At 35.8% G+C, this 15,475-nt stretch overlaps 2 protein-coding genes across 3 annotated transcripts in view; one reads left to right on the forward strand and one right to left on the reverse strand.

Moving 5' to 3' along the window:
• Positions 1 to 15,475, forward strand: part of LOC142870474 (olfactory receptor 56A4-like) — a 61,396-nt gene that overhangs the window by 20,638 nt on the left and 25,283 nt on the right. The gene's annotated exons all lie outside the window — the stretch shown is intronic.
• Positions 8,645 to 14,445, reverse strand: LOC105883466 (olfactory receptor 52E5). 2 transcript variants are annotated; one of them, XM_076001287.1, is made up of 2 exons: positions 13,514 to 14,445; positions 8,645 to 8,651 (listed from the first exon to the last, which is right to left on the reverse strand). In XM_076001287.1, exons 1-2 carry the CDS (start codon positions 14,443 to 14,445, stop codon positions 8,645 to 8,647), a joined length of 939 nt encoding a protein of 312 aa, XP_075857402.1. The 2 variants fall into 2 exon arrangements, with proteins under 2 accessions (XP_075857402.1, XP_012642039.1); XM_012786585.2 differs by lacking the exon at positions 8,645 to 8,651 and having other exon boundaries at positions 13,492 to 14,445.

Genomic DNA, 15,475 nt, shown 5'->3' on the forward strand with positions numbered 1-15,475 from the left:
TTCACCATCTTTTTTCTATCATCTGTGTTTCACCTGACATAGTCTCTTGGATGAATTTATCTTTTCAATCTCTTTGGTTGATTAATATTTAATGAATCACAATTACATAAAGATCAAACATTACTTAAATGAAACAGTAAAAATAGAAAAAGCTGAGAAAACATGTCAGTTTAATGTATAGAAATATATTCTAAATGCTAAACACTATCAAATTTTAAGAAAGTAAAATCTAAGAGTATCCAGAAGCATGATGGACTGGGTACAAAGAACAAACCTCCCAACCAAAATAAATAAATATGGTACCTATATGTATTTCTATATTTCTTTTTTATTTCTAAAATTTTAATTTGAAGTACTTTCTACTTGTTGAAAATTGTATACAGAAACAGTAAAAAGAATTTTCACATACACTTAATCAAGATTCATCTTTTGTGAACACTTTATTACAGTTGGCTTTGTCATTCTTATTTCTCTCTACACACACACACACACACAATCTTATCTATACTCATACCCACATCCACACCTACACACATGCATATATTTATGCCCATACCTGTATCTATACCTCTACCTCTACCTCTAACTGTACCTATACCTATAGTTATACTTGAATGCTTTGAATACAATCATGAGCAGGCAAATAAAAAATAATTCTCAAGCCAGGGATTGAGGGAAATCCAGAACCTAAAATCAATTATTGAGGTTGTCTTCCAACTGAAGGGCATTTGTGGCATTAAATGAATTTAAGCATACTGTACAATAGATTTCTTGAACTTATTTCACCTAGCTAGCTGAAATTTTTTATCCTTTGACCAACATCTCCTATCCCCTTATTCCAAATATCTGAGGTCCTAGTAACCACCATTCTATTCCCTACTTTTATATGTTAATTAACTAGATTTAGTCTTTCTACAAAGTATATATACTTCAAAACAGCATATTGTACATGGTAAATACATAAAATTTTGTCTGTCAATTAAAAAAGTCCTGGCTTCAGCAGATGGGGAATCTATTAAATCCTACATAGACAGAACCACATAGTCCTATATAGATAGGATTCTATGGCACCACACCTAGAGTGATGGCATGCCCTAGAAATAAACCTGCTCTTTCACCTCCACCCTCATGCCCACCTGGAACTTTACGAAAAACTGGCTATCTTCAAGGTTGTTATAATAGAGACAGTGTCCTTGTAAATTTTGAACCATGGGCTGGTCCTCATGTGACTTTGTAGCCTGATTTCATACCAGTGGCTCAAAAGGAACTTAAAGTTATCTTGGATTTTCCGTGGTACCAGAAAATGACAGAATCAAGTCCAAATCTGTTCTTGAGGAACCAACTTTTATCTTAGGATCAAAAAATTTCAATATATAACCTTCTGAAGAAATCAATCTATTTGTAGTAAAAAAATTAATTAAAAATAATTAATTGAAAAAGTAAAAAAAAAAAATAATGATGAGTAAAGTCCCCAAAAGTACAAAGTAATGCACAAAAAACTGGTGATATTTGATAAAAAATGTTGAACAAATTTCCTGACTGGATTTTAAAAAATGAAAGACAAGTTTGAAAACATAAGAAAATGATAAGCATACTTAAAGGAGACTGTCATATCTCTTAGAAATCAAAAATCATAATAAGTAACATTAAAATTTTATGAGATATGTTTAATAGTAATTAAGCAACAATGGATGAGATAATTAGTAAACTAGAAGACTGAACTAGAGAATTTTTAGAATTAAGTTTCATTGAACACATAGAAAATGCAAAAGTGTGAACAAAGACATGGAATTCTGATTTGACTTAGTCACTCTATCTTTTTTGTTTTACTGGGATTCAGAAGATAAAGTCTATAAATCAATGTTTTCCTCAGGGCACTGGAAGTTATCAAAAGTAACAAAGCATATCTAAAAGAAAACCAGATGTATTTAAAAAATACATTAGGAATAATAACTTAAAATGTGAATGTAACAATAGATTAGAGACGGCTAAAGAGGGTCAGTCAGAAGGAAGGTCAGAAGAATCTGCCAGAGTGAAGATTGAGATAAAATAAAAGCAGATACTGAAGAAAGTGTAAGAGAAATAGAGGATAGAGTAAGAATGTCTACCTTTCATAAGAGCTCCAGAATGAGGAAGAAAGAGAATGAGGCAGGGGCTTTTGACCTTTTTTTTTTTTTTCTTATTTTGGCATATTATGGTGGTACAAATTTTAAAGTTTCAATAAATGCCCTTCCCCCACCCCCCACAAGTCTGAGTTTCCAGCATGACCATCCCCCAGATGGTACACATCTCACTCATTATGTTGACCTTCTTATAAGAGATGAAACACTGCAGTCATCAGATTTAAGAATTCTATTAAATATCATGTAGGATAGGTAAAAAAAAAAAGCATACCTAAATATATCTAGATTATTCTAAACATACATCTAACTGTCATGTCATGGTCTAACTTCAGACACTAAAGACAGAGGGAATATTTTAATGATCAATATGACTAATACAATCAGAAGAATAAGTATGTGCCAGGCCACTGGTACTAGAATTCAAAGTTAGGAGTTGCACATTAGCTACAGAATTCTTAGTCTCTTTTTTGAAGAATAACTTTACTCTCAAAGCACTCATGCTTCTCCGTCTAACCCCCTGAATTCATATCATTCTTCCTTCTTTTTCCCAATTGTTAGCTTTCTTTGCTCAGGTTAATAAGATTTCTCTGCCCATTTTATAGTTTCAAGTAGTCTACAGACAGCCTTCTAGGGCCAACACTTGAGATCTCTAAGGGGCTGTTGCACACAGGGATCCTATCCAGTGATTTGAAGACTGTTGTTCTTGGTGTCTGGAGGAGCCATGTCTGTGCAGAAAGAAGCTTTTCTCCATAATCTTTTGGGGTATCAAATTGAGTATATGGGGTTCTCATTAATCTTGAAAAATTACTGGGTGTGACACAAAGCTTGTTTAGTAGGGTCTGGAACTGAGAGAGGGGTAAGGAGTGATAAATAATGACAAAGTGAAGAGAGAGAGTCATTGAATAGAAAATGGTGCTATAAGTTTGTTTCCTCTCGGGATCTTATTGGTCTAGAGGAAGCTGTGGATAGTAGGGGTAAATCTAGGCTAAATAAGTGGAAAAGAGACAGAGAGAGAGAGAGTAGAAGGAATGGGGAGATCCAAAGCATATGTATCCAGAAAATAGATGGTGTAGAAAATACAGAAAAAGAGAAAATTAAAATTAGAACAAAAGAGATTGCCCTGAGAATAGAGAGGACAAAGAAAGCAAAAAGGAGTAAAGAGCAGTCAAGGAGCAGGTACTTTTAAAAAATTGAAAAGTGAGAGCAAAGGCAAACTAGTGAAGATTTCTAATTAATGATGATCAAGACAGAGTGATTGGGGACGTTTTTTCCCTTCCAAATCTACATTCTGTTTCACACCATAAGGGTTCAATGAACGCTGCTCAAGATATTTCCCACCTGATACACTACTTCAGACCTCTGAATTCCCTGTCCAAACCCCTTCCTAGGGAGCACAAGAGTCTGGGCTCAGCCTTGGAACAATCATCTGCATCTGGGGTTCCATACCAATTCCCTGCTTAAATGCTTTCTGCCACTTCCCTTTAAGCCCCATCCTCATACTTAAATCCTACAGCCTTTTCAGTTGCAAGCCAGCTCCAGTCTCACCACAATTCCTGCTCTAGCCAGGTGTCTAATATCACAGTGGTGTCTTGGAGCATTCATTTTCCCATGGGGCCAAACTTACTAGATGGAATCAGGGACCTCTCCCGGGGAGGAATATTCCTGGTGCTGTGTGTCTGAATCTTCTACTCCTGGGCTCTCAGAAAGGAGAGTTTATGTCTAACTTCAGCCACCTAGGCTTCCCCAAGGAAAGACAGCCGTGCTGTCCCTGAAGGGGCTGGAGAATCCAGAGTCCAGCATTCTCTTATTCCCAAAGGAGAGAGCTTTTCTCCCAGCTCTTCATGCCCTGTGACTCCCTGAATGAGGTTGCTATTTCCCCTAAAGGCAAAGGGAGAGTCTCAGAGTTGATCACCTAGCACCAGTTGAATGGGTAGAATGTGATACTTAGGACATACTTAGTATCATTCATTATACGAAAGTAAAACCTTTGGGCAAGGAGGTTAAGAGGAAATGCTCTAGGGTACCAGGTTCTGATTTCCAGAAATGTATTGATTAAAAGGTACACATAGTTTACATAAAACCAATCATGTGTACTCCTACACTGATAGATTGTAGTAATTATAATATGCTCAGAGAAGCTCCCTAGTTCTACTTGAGTGAAATGTTTCAGGAAGCCCTCTTCTTGTGACATTATTAATACAAAAATCCAAGAAGATTTAATAAGCTTCATCATTTACTCCCTCATTCGCTTCATAGTCAATTTTGTACATGGCATAGAGGTAACTTTTAGTAAGACAATCCAAAATCCATAGAGATATTTTAATTTGGTTTGTTAATGAAGATAAACTTAGTTTAATAATTAATGTTTAAGCTATCTAAGCCTCCCTTTTATCTTGTAAGATTGATTCATATTGGGGTGGTTGGAAGATGGAGCAATTTTCATATCACTGACATTTATTAATGTAGCCTCATGACATCAAATGAACACTTGGTTCCTTAGAATCTTTTTGTGATTCATAATTTTCTTAATTTCATAATTGTTTTAATAAAAATGCAGTTACACATTTTCTGTGGCCTAATCAACATTTATCATTGATACTTATGAAAAATAGTTCTGTTGAGTGTCTTCTGAGAGTTTATTTTTAGCATGAGAACTGCTATATTGGCTTTGCCATACTTCATAGAAGGCTCTAATGTTGGAAGCTGACTCCCAGGAGGCTTTTGAGTGATTCATTCCTTCTATAGAGATCAGTTCATTTCCAGGACAGGACCTGTTATTGGTTGAACGATGTTAGATAAAACTCTAATGATAATCCAATGACTTCTCTTCAACAGTAGAGGGTGGCTGGCCTTCATGCAGCTCACAAATTACTTTAGAATTCAGATGCACAAATTCTTGGGTTCCCATTCAAGCCTTGCTAGCACTGCCCTAAATATTTCTGTGTGTATATTGCAATATAATAACTTCATTTTCCCAGGCTTCAAGAACTGCAATTAGAGGCTGCAATTTTCACTGATCTTACTCCCACATTGAATCTCATCTCCACTAAAGACTTGAACAGATAAATTAGGGAGTTATTGAGTAATGGAGATTTGTGGATTGAGAAACAGTTGTTGCAGAGAAAAGGCTAAAACTGAAGTTATTGATAAGGCTAAGGACATTAACTGACAGAGACGTCTTCTCTTTTTTTGAGACAGAGTCTCTTTTCCCTGGGCTAGAATGCTGTGGTGTCAGCCTAGCTCACAGCAACCTCAAACTCCTGGGCTCAAGTAATCCTACTGCCTCAGCCTTCTAAGTAGCTGGGACTATAGGCATGTACCACCATGCCCGGCTAATATTTTCTACCTAATTTTTAGTTGTCCAGCTAATTTCTTTCTATTTTTTTTTTTTTTTTTTTAGTAGAGACAGCATCTCACTCTTGCTCAGGCTGGTCTCGAACTCCTGAGCTCAAACTATCCACCTGCTTCGGTCTCCCAGAGTACTAGGATTCTGTAATTCTAGCATTCTGTAATCCTAGCATGAGCCACCATGCCCAGCCAGAGATATCTTCTTAAATAACTTGCGATATAGGGTTAGGGGAACAGATAGTAGCTACATATAAATAACTTGCGATATAGGGTTAGGGGAACAGATAGTAGCTACATGTGAATGGTCAACTTATGGTATGTAGAGAAGCAATACCTGCCATCTAGAGATTGCAACATTCTGAGCCAATGTGGCTATTGGTTCAATGAGTGAACTGGTAACAATAGGATTTCTTCTTATGGCAATACCTCCCATAACTCACAAATTGTTCCTTTGAGGCATTTCCATTAGAGGTTCTTCTTTGCCACTAACACCAGGAACACACTAACAAACTGAATTATTTATCAAGGAGGGACAAAGAAGGTTAGCATAATGAATGGCTAATAAATAATAATATTTATTGAATATATTGTATATGCTTTGCATGCTTTTTTTTTCTTTGTTAATTCTCACTAAAACCTTTTGAGGTAAGTTGTATTATTTGACCCATTTTATAGATTGGAATATCAATGCTCAGAGAGATTAAGTAAATTGTCTATCATCAAACAGCAATCCCTGGAGAAAACAGAGTTAGAGAGCATATCAATGTGATTTCAGAGAAGAATTCTCTGAGGTAATATTATATGTTAGTCTCAAGTAGTGCCTATGGAACAAATAGTCATTTGCAAGACAGTGTAGACTTTTATAATCTGTGGATACATAAACTATTAAGGACAGACCTAGTAGATTTTGTCTGTCCTACTTTTTGAAAGTCATTTTTTCAGTAATCATTTTATTAAAACATACTACAATGTATGCTTTATTAAAATATACTATGAAGAGTGCAGTGAGGATGGCTTTCATGGTGCTTTTAACTATAAATTTAACTTTATAGAGGTTTCTGAAGACAATAAATCTTCAAAAATTACTACAATTATGACTAAATCATTTATATTAACTGCCAAAATGTTAAATAATGCTTAATTTTTAAAATAGCCATTATCTCATTAAATATAATTATCTGATCAGTCTTATAAAACTGTCTGAAATAAATATGAAAGAACACTGTATGTAAACCATGTCATTCAAAGTTCAGCAGTGGTTGCAGTAACCAGCATAGAAGTAGTTCTCTGATCGAATTTTACAGAGGTTGCATCTATTACTTTGTGTTTTTATTTTTGGGTTTTCCCAGTGATTCTATGAGTTATTCATCATATTTTCAATAATCTATTCTCTGTTTAAAACACCTAGAATTATTTTTTGTCAATTGATGTAAGAATCTTGATTGAAATAATAATTAAAGAGGTATGATGGATATTTCATATAATAAATAAGTGTTTTGGCTGGGCACGGTGGTTCACGCCTGTGATCCTAGCACTCTGGGAGGCCGAGGCGGGCAGATTGCTCGAGGTCAGGAGTTTGAAACCAGCCTGAGCAAGAGCGAGACCCCGTCTCTACTATAAATAGAAAGAAATTAATTGGCCAACTAATATATATATAGAAAATTAGCTGGGCATGGTGGCGCATGCCTGTAGTCCCAGCTACTTGGGAGGCTGAGGCAATAGGATTGCTTGAGCTCAGGACTTTGAGGTTGCTGTGAGCTAGGCTGATGCCATGGCACTCACTCTAGCCTGGGCAACAAAGCGAGACTCTGTCTCAAATAAATAAATAAATAAATAAATAAATAAGTGTTTTATTTAACAAAAGTGAAAGATATTGTCCTGTGCTTTCATAAAAGAGGAAAAAGTGGTAGTTATACTAATGCTGGAGTTATACTTCCTGGGTTAGAATTTCAGCTTCACTACTTGTCATATGGGAAACATTTATCAAGTTTTTTTTTTTTTTTTTAATCTGTTTGTGTGCCTATTTCCTCCTCTGGAAAACAGTCATAATATTAGCATGTATTTCATGCTTATTGTGTGTATTAAATGATGTAACATAAACAGTACTAAGCATAGTGCCTGACATATGGTACTTTGTAAATGTTGTTCATCACTATTAGTAGAAAGTGCAATACAGAGAGGAAAAGATAGGCATTGAACCTTCCTTTAATGAAGTTGTGGTCAGTTCCAAAGAAAGGGACTTTCTGGGTGCTATAGGAGTCTGCAATACTGGAGCCTAATATAATCCTGAAGGTCAGGTAAAGTCATTCTAAGTAATCTAAGTAGGTTGAATGAGAAAGAGAAAGAGCATCACCTAAGCAAAGAAGAATGAAAAGAATATCCCAGGCAGTGACAACTATGCACGCAGAGGTTTTGTACTAAGATAAAGCACAAAGTGTTTTAGAAGCACAAAGAAGGACAATATTACTTTGAATAAAAACTGAAGTGTTTTTCATGATTTAATAGAAATCAACTCAAATCTCAATTTGTGTCCTTATCCATCAGAAAAAAAAACTGTATTAAATATGTGCTGTTTCATTTTTAAAATAAATTTTTATTGCATAGTAAGTATAGCATGCCTTGGAGAAAAACAGAAAATAGAGACAAGCTAAAATAAAAATAAAAACACTACATCCCCACACCAATTTTAATATTTTAGTGCATATGCTTTTGTGTGCATACACATTTTTTCAAAATGAGATCAGTTTAGTAATTGGATTTTAAAAATAACACTATTTATCTTATTTGAGTACATTTTCCTCTCATCTAATTTCTAGATCACATTCAAATTTTCTGTCAACCTAATTAAAATATTTTTTTATAGTTGACTTTCCCAAATTAGTAATATCCTTTCAGGAAAATTTCCTCTCACCTAATACCTAAGTACAGACAAGTATTCTGTTGACCAAAGGATATTTTTCTACAACCAATGCTCCCAAATCAGCATCTAATCCAGGACCACACATTGCATCTGGTTATGTCCCTTAAGTCTTTTTAAATATGATACTTAAGAAATAAAAATAAAAGATACTGGTTCATTGCATAAATTAGGCCACTTGAAGTACAAAATTTCTAGATTTGAATGGTTGCTTCTCAAGAAATCACTGAGGTTGTTCCTCTTAGCCTTGTATTTCCTACAAACTGGAATTTGTATCTGAAAGCTCAATGGATTCAAGTCAAACATTTTGGGCTAGTACACATTGTCTGTGACGTTGTATTACATTTTATGTTTATTTATATTAAATATAATATTAGGTATTATATTTACTGTAGATGTATTGTATCTAATAATGATACTAATGTTGACCACCGGATTAGTGATGATATACATGCTGTTTTTATCAAGTTAATTTTAAAAATAGACTTTATATAGTCTATTCCAATGCCATACATTCTAATATTTTATCCCAGTCATAGAAAACTTTGACTTCCAAATATGCTCAACTTTTTTTCCAGTGGCTTTGGTTATAGTGTATGAACAGAATATGAGGCTGATATGAGATAAAGCAATGTGGTAGGCTAGAGGCAGAATGGGAATATCCTTGAATGCTAATATGAGGATATATAAAATAAATTGGCAGAGAACAGTGTTTAATGTGATTTGGGTAATAAAAAAGAGTGATATCATATTTGACTTCCAGGATTCTGTCTTGGGCAAATGAATGAATACTGGTACTAGTCACTGAGATACAGAACATAATAGGAGACAGTTTTATTTATTTATTTGAGTTGGTGAGTGTAGATGTTGACATCATTCTGAAATATGTAGTTATGAAATTTATGTTGAATCAAGTAGAGATTCTCAGTAGGCAGAGATGTTGGTTAAGCTCCCATTGTTGTTGAAGCCCAATTCTTGGATATAAATGAGTTTATACAGTATCAAAAATTGTATGCATTTGACTCTAGAAACCATAGGATCCCCACTGTGATTAAGTTGTGACATTAATATATCATATTTTGCTCTTGTCCATGTTCAAAATATTTTAATCTTTGGAAGGTTATATTGGGATGGTTATCAAAATGGTAAATGAAACTCTCTGGGGCCTTAAAGCCTCTTCAGGTAACTGATATGGAGACTATCTCAGAGACGACAAATCAAATATATTTAGGGAAAAATAAATCTCATAAATGTGCTATGCAGGGAGTCATAGAACCTCTCCATATATTATGCTCCTGGCTATCCAACTGTATTATTCTAAAAATATTAACTAGTTCAAACAATAAAATTAAGCACATGAGATGTTTTCTGTGGGGCTTGGGCATATTTTAGGGTGGGAATTATTCTGTCTAGTAACCTGATATATTCTTTTCCTCTCTAAGCTGCCTTTATAGGCTGAGATCTGAGATCTGAGATTCATAGTGGGCTTGTAAAAGAGACCAATTTTATTGGGCCTACATAGTACAAAGAAGACTATAGTGAGGTCAACTACCCATAACCACTCACGTCTTCCAAATCCCTCCTTTGATCTCAATTCCTGAGAGTTCTCCCATGGGATAGATATCATTACTATGGAAATTTCCGTTGTGTTTCCTCTTAGATGGTGCCTTGGCTGTTATTCCTTACTCCACCAGGAGTTTCATTGCCTTTTTGATGGAAAATCTGAGAAGTCAAACTCAGTCCCAAAGTGTCATCTAAACAAGCAGGACATAACATATGAGTGCCACACTCTTTATAGTGCTTTTCTAGCCCCTCTGCTACCATAGTTGGGAATTTCTTTCTCACTAGTTTGTTTTTTATGGTAGAAGTAGTGTATGTCTTATTGACATATATGTGTCATATGCCTAAAATCAGTTTATTTCAAAGGACATCAAATTCTTATGGACTTAAATGCTTTTTTTTTGTATGTTAAAGTAAAATTTAATCTCACTGAAAGTTAAAACATTTAGATGATCATTAGTGATTGTTTAAGACAAATTTGTTCATTTCACTTCCTTTTTGCAGTGTTTATTCCTTTTTTTTTTTTTTTTTTTTGAGACAGAGTTTTACTTTGTTGCCCTGGCTATAGTGCAACCTCAAACTCCTGGGCTCAAGCAATCCTCCTGCCTCAGCCTCCCTAGTAGCTGGGACTACAGGTGTGAGCCACCACGCCTGGGTAATTTTTTGTTTTTATTTTTAGTTGTGACGGGCTACGCTTTTTTTATTTTTAGCAGAGACAGGACCTCACTCTTGCTCAGGCTAGTCTTGAACTCCAGATCTCAAGCGATCCTCCCCCATAGGCCTCCCAGAATGCTAGGATCATAGGCGTGAGCCACCACAGCTGACCAGACATTTCTTCCTATTTTCTTATTTTTACTATGAATGAAATCCCAAATTAAGTTTAAGAAATCTTTTTTACAGGTGCACTCCCCTTCAAAGCACAGCATTTGAAAAAGGGGAAATAATGTTGCTATTGTCTCTGAGCTACATAATCCAGTGAATGCCATGGTTAGAAAGAGATATCTGATGACACCTAAAAGGGAATATAACAACCCTCAGGCAAATAGGGCTAATGTGTTACTTGATTGAATCTAGCTACAAAAATAACAAAAGAAAGCAAACAGATGGGTGAGGGTTGTTTAATCATATAAACACAGAAAAGAGGACAACATATATTAACCCATACCCAGATACTGAGAATATAATTTCTTTGTCCTAAAGAAGCACTCCATTTAATGCAACTATGGTGATGTAGGTTTTGCTTGTTTGTGTTTTCAGGTGAGATTATTGAGAATCTTATTCTTATACATAATGATTAGTGAGCATTACAGTTGCTCCGGCTGAAAAACATTCAGCTTATAAATCTGGTGACTGTGTAAAAACCCAGTTTTCAGTAGCCTTGGAATTTTGAAATAATAGTGGAGTTGAATCCTTTTAGAATGGCCAGAAGCATGCTAACGTTTCACAAGACGTGGACTCAACCAAGATGACCAACATCCAATGCTTAATCCGGCATTTGGCACAGAGCAGCAGACCTACTCCTTGCAGTGTTGATGGCTTTGTACAAATCCATTTTTTAAAGAGCTCTAGAGTGCACATATAGTAGTAACATTCATCGGGTGTCAAGCAGGTTGGGGGGATGGGTATATTCACACCTAATGTGTGCAGTGTGCACCGTCTGGGGGATGGACACGCTTGAAGCTCTGACTCAGGTCGGGCAAAGGCAATATATGTAACATAAACATTTGTACCCCAGTAATATGCTGAAATAAAAAAAAACAATAAATAAAATAAAATAAAAGCGCTAGAGATTGATGAACTCCATAAACAACTTTTCCTTCTTGGGATGTCTTTCAGCACACTCTGCTGTTTCAAGTATGCCCCATATGTTATAGCCCTTGGAACATGTGCTTGGTGATGAATGGGGTTTTCTCTTAGGTATTTTCTTCTATGCTGCTTAGAAATGACATTCTTCTGTCACTCACTTCCATTTGGATTACTCACTGTCTGGGCCAATTGACATTTAGCAAAGCATCAGAAATAATGCAGGAAAGCTCTCAAATGGTAAAAGTTGTTAATGTATGATACCAAAATGAAGTAGTCTAGTGGTTAAACATATTTGAAAAGAGTAGAGTAAGCAAAATTGAATAGATAAGATCCTTTAAATATACAAATGTAAATATTCACACTCTAAAAGAATAAGATTTTGATAATTAAAATATACAATAATTTATTATAATTAAAAAGTGACATCTCATTTGGAAGATAATCTGCAATGAATTTTTGTCATCTTCATTCATTATTAATTGATCTGTTTAGTTTTATTAACTCTTCTTTGTGTAAATTTCATAATTGCTATTAGGAAATGATCACTTCACTGCTTTTTCTTTATATATTAATACAAGGTATCATTTATTCAGTTTACTTTCTCCTGTCTCAATTTATATTGCCTTCACCTTAGCTCTGTTCTCTGTGTATTCCTGCTTATCCTACCCTGACTTTCAACCAGGATTCTATTTCCAGTTAGGAGCCACATTCACATTTTTGTAGCTGCTAGAATACCTGAATAAACTGATTGCCTTGTTTAGCTTCCATAGCCTAATGAGAATGACTTTATACTATTTCAGCAGCCACACTGCTACAGTCTTTCCTAATGCTCACCCTAACAAGGACTTTGGGGAATGCGGTTTCCCTGAGATTTTAAGCCCAGATTGAGCCCCTTAAAGTCTCCTGACTGAAATGCTCTCTGACAAAGGTAAAGGCCAAAAGGTTCATAAAGAGCCCCATGCATTGGGGTAATCTGGATTTGGAGACCTCATTTCAAACCATTTAAATTCTGTACACTAGAATTGGATTTAGTAAACTAAATCTATGTACACTGGAAATTACAACCATACTATAACTGCATTTAGTAAGCACTCACTTTATTTCTTCCCAAATATGTTAATGTTTTAAAAGCTGCAAAGATTTTTCACAATAGTGTTTTTTTTTTAATTCACAATATCAAATTAATATTGATTTATGGCATTTTATGGGCAGGGGTATTGAAGCTCAAAGAGCTCTAAGTAAAATTCTCAGGTCAAACTTCCAGGTAAGGCCATAGCCTGTATTTAAATCTAGATCATATGACTCCAAATTAATTTCTCTTGCCATTGTATCCTGCTTAATTTTGATTAAATCCTATATTCTTTGTACAGTTATGAGCTTCAGCTTCTGACATGTAAATGAAGAGAATCTACATATAGAAGTATCATTCAAGTCAATTACTGGGACAAGTTTTTGTAAAACTGTTTTTCTCTTTAGGAATTTTGAAGTATTATGGGGTTTAAATCTGAGTATTTTTTGTACTTTTAATAGGGCAGAGTAGAGAGATTGTTTTGGAATCTTTGAGCTGTGCTTTCCAACATGTACTGAAATTATAAGCAATGGTGGGAAATATAATGTGATTGGCTTGTGTGGGAATTCCAGAGGAATTTAACAGAAATGTTTCTAATGTTTAGTTCTGTTCTGATCTCATTATTGTCTTACTAAACTATATGGAATATTCACAATGGGACATACACGTCAATAGCTTTTATGGTTAAGCATCCTAAGTACCCGTTCTCTTATCTGTTTTGTCCTGACCCCATAGATAACAGGGTTAAGGGCAGGGGGAACAACCACATAGAGATTGGCCAGAAGAATGTGGATGTAATGAGGGATGTTGTGGCCAAAGCGGTGTGTCATGAAGGAAAAGAGGGCTGGCAGGTAGAAGGCCAACATGACACAGACATGGGAACCACATGTGCTGAGTGCCTTGAGCCGGGCATCCCAGGATGGGAGATGGAAGACTGCTCGGAGGATTTGGACATAAGAAAATCCAATCACAGAAAGGTCAATGTATCCCACCGAGAAAGCAATCAAGCCATATATAACATTGACTCTAATATTGGCACAAGCTAACTTTGCCAAGCCCATATGTTCACAGTAGGTATGGGGGATAATCCGGACACCACAGAAAGGTAATCTTAGGATGAGAAATATGAACGGAGTCACAAACACCAAAGTCCTGACTATGATGACTATACCCAGAATGGCTATTACCTTGTTGGTAAGGATCATGCTATATCTCAGAGGGTTGCAGATGGCAATATAGCGATCTATGGCCATGACTGTTAGCACCACTGACTCCAGACCAGTACATATATGGATGGTGTACATCTGTGTGATGCAGGCACCAAATAAAATCTCTCCAAGATTAAACCAGAAAATGCCTAGCATCTTGGGGATGGTGGCTGTGGACAAGCCCAGATCAGTGCAGGCCAACATGGCCAAGAGATAAAACATAGGTTGATGGAGGCTGTGTTCAGTCTGTATCACAAATAGGATAGTGATGTTCCCTAGGAGGGCTATTAGATACACTGCAAAGAAGGGGACGCCAATCCAGATGTGCACGTCTTCCAGCCCTGGGATCCCTATTAGAAGGAAGGAGGAAGGGTGGAACTGTGTATTGTTGGTATGAAGCATATTGGTGGGCATTTGTTACAGACACATTTCTTACGGGAGTTTTCTTGCTTCCAGTGAGAAACCCTAATTTCTTTCATAGTATATTGCCTATCTCTTGAAGAAATAGAAAATGCATTCTTTAATTCCATAATACAGCAGAGAAGACCTAGAAAGAGAATATGAAGCACAGTTGAAAAGATAATCACTCTTTGAAATATTTGCCTCACCTACATAGAAAACCATGCAGAAAATTTCCAAATACAGCAACCATGCACTTCTTATGTCTTCTGTCCCTTCAGTCTCTAAGGAAGAACCTGAATATGACATTAAATTAACATATACTTATTACTAATTATACTTGTTAATAAGAATGCAAAGAATAACCAAGAGGAAGTGTGTGTGTGTTTATGTGAACTATCACTGGACTGGGATTGAGGTGGAGATGATGACTCAGCCAGTCTGTGGTTGAGGGGTATGATACCTTCTTGCAAAGTAGACCTGGAAAAATAACAGGAAGCTATGTGGGAGGGAATCCAGTAAAGGTGAAAGATTGGGTAGCTAGTGTTTGGATCTGAGCTAAGGAATGAAATTAAGAAATAAAACACATTGGGAGACTATTACAGAATTCCAGGGGAACAATGCTCCCTCCTAGAATTGCAAAGTCCTGTCCCTCACTGTGTTATATTATGTTCCCTTTCCTGAACAGAAAACACTGGATATTCCCAGATATTTTTCAGAGCCTTTTGTGATTTATGGTCTTCTTTTCTGCTTTATTTATAATGTGTTATATTAATACAAATGGACAATCCCTCATGCCATCATCAACTCAGGAGCAGAAAAATACATGCTGTATGTTCTCACTTGTAAGTGAGAACTAAACTATTGTTACACATGGACACCCAGAGTGATATAATGGACATTAGAGACTCCAAATGGGTGATGTTGGGAGGGGTTGAGGGATGAAAAATTACCTATGAGGTACAATGTACACTATTCCAGTAATGAGTACACTAAAAGCCCAAATTTCACTACCATACTATATATGCATGTAATAGAATTCAAT

The sequence above is a fragment of the Microcebus murinus genome, chromosome 4 (genome assembly GCF_040939455.1).
Source record: "Microcebus murinus isolate Inina chromosome 4, M.murinus_Inina_mat1.0, whole genome shotgun sequence".
NCBI classification, from domain to species: Eukaryota; Metazoa; Chordata; class Mammalia; order Primates; family Cheirogaleidae; genus Microcebus; species Microcebus murinus.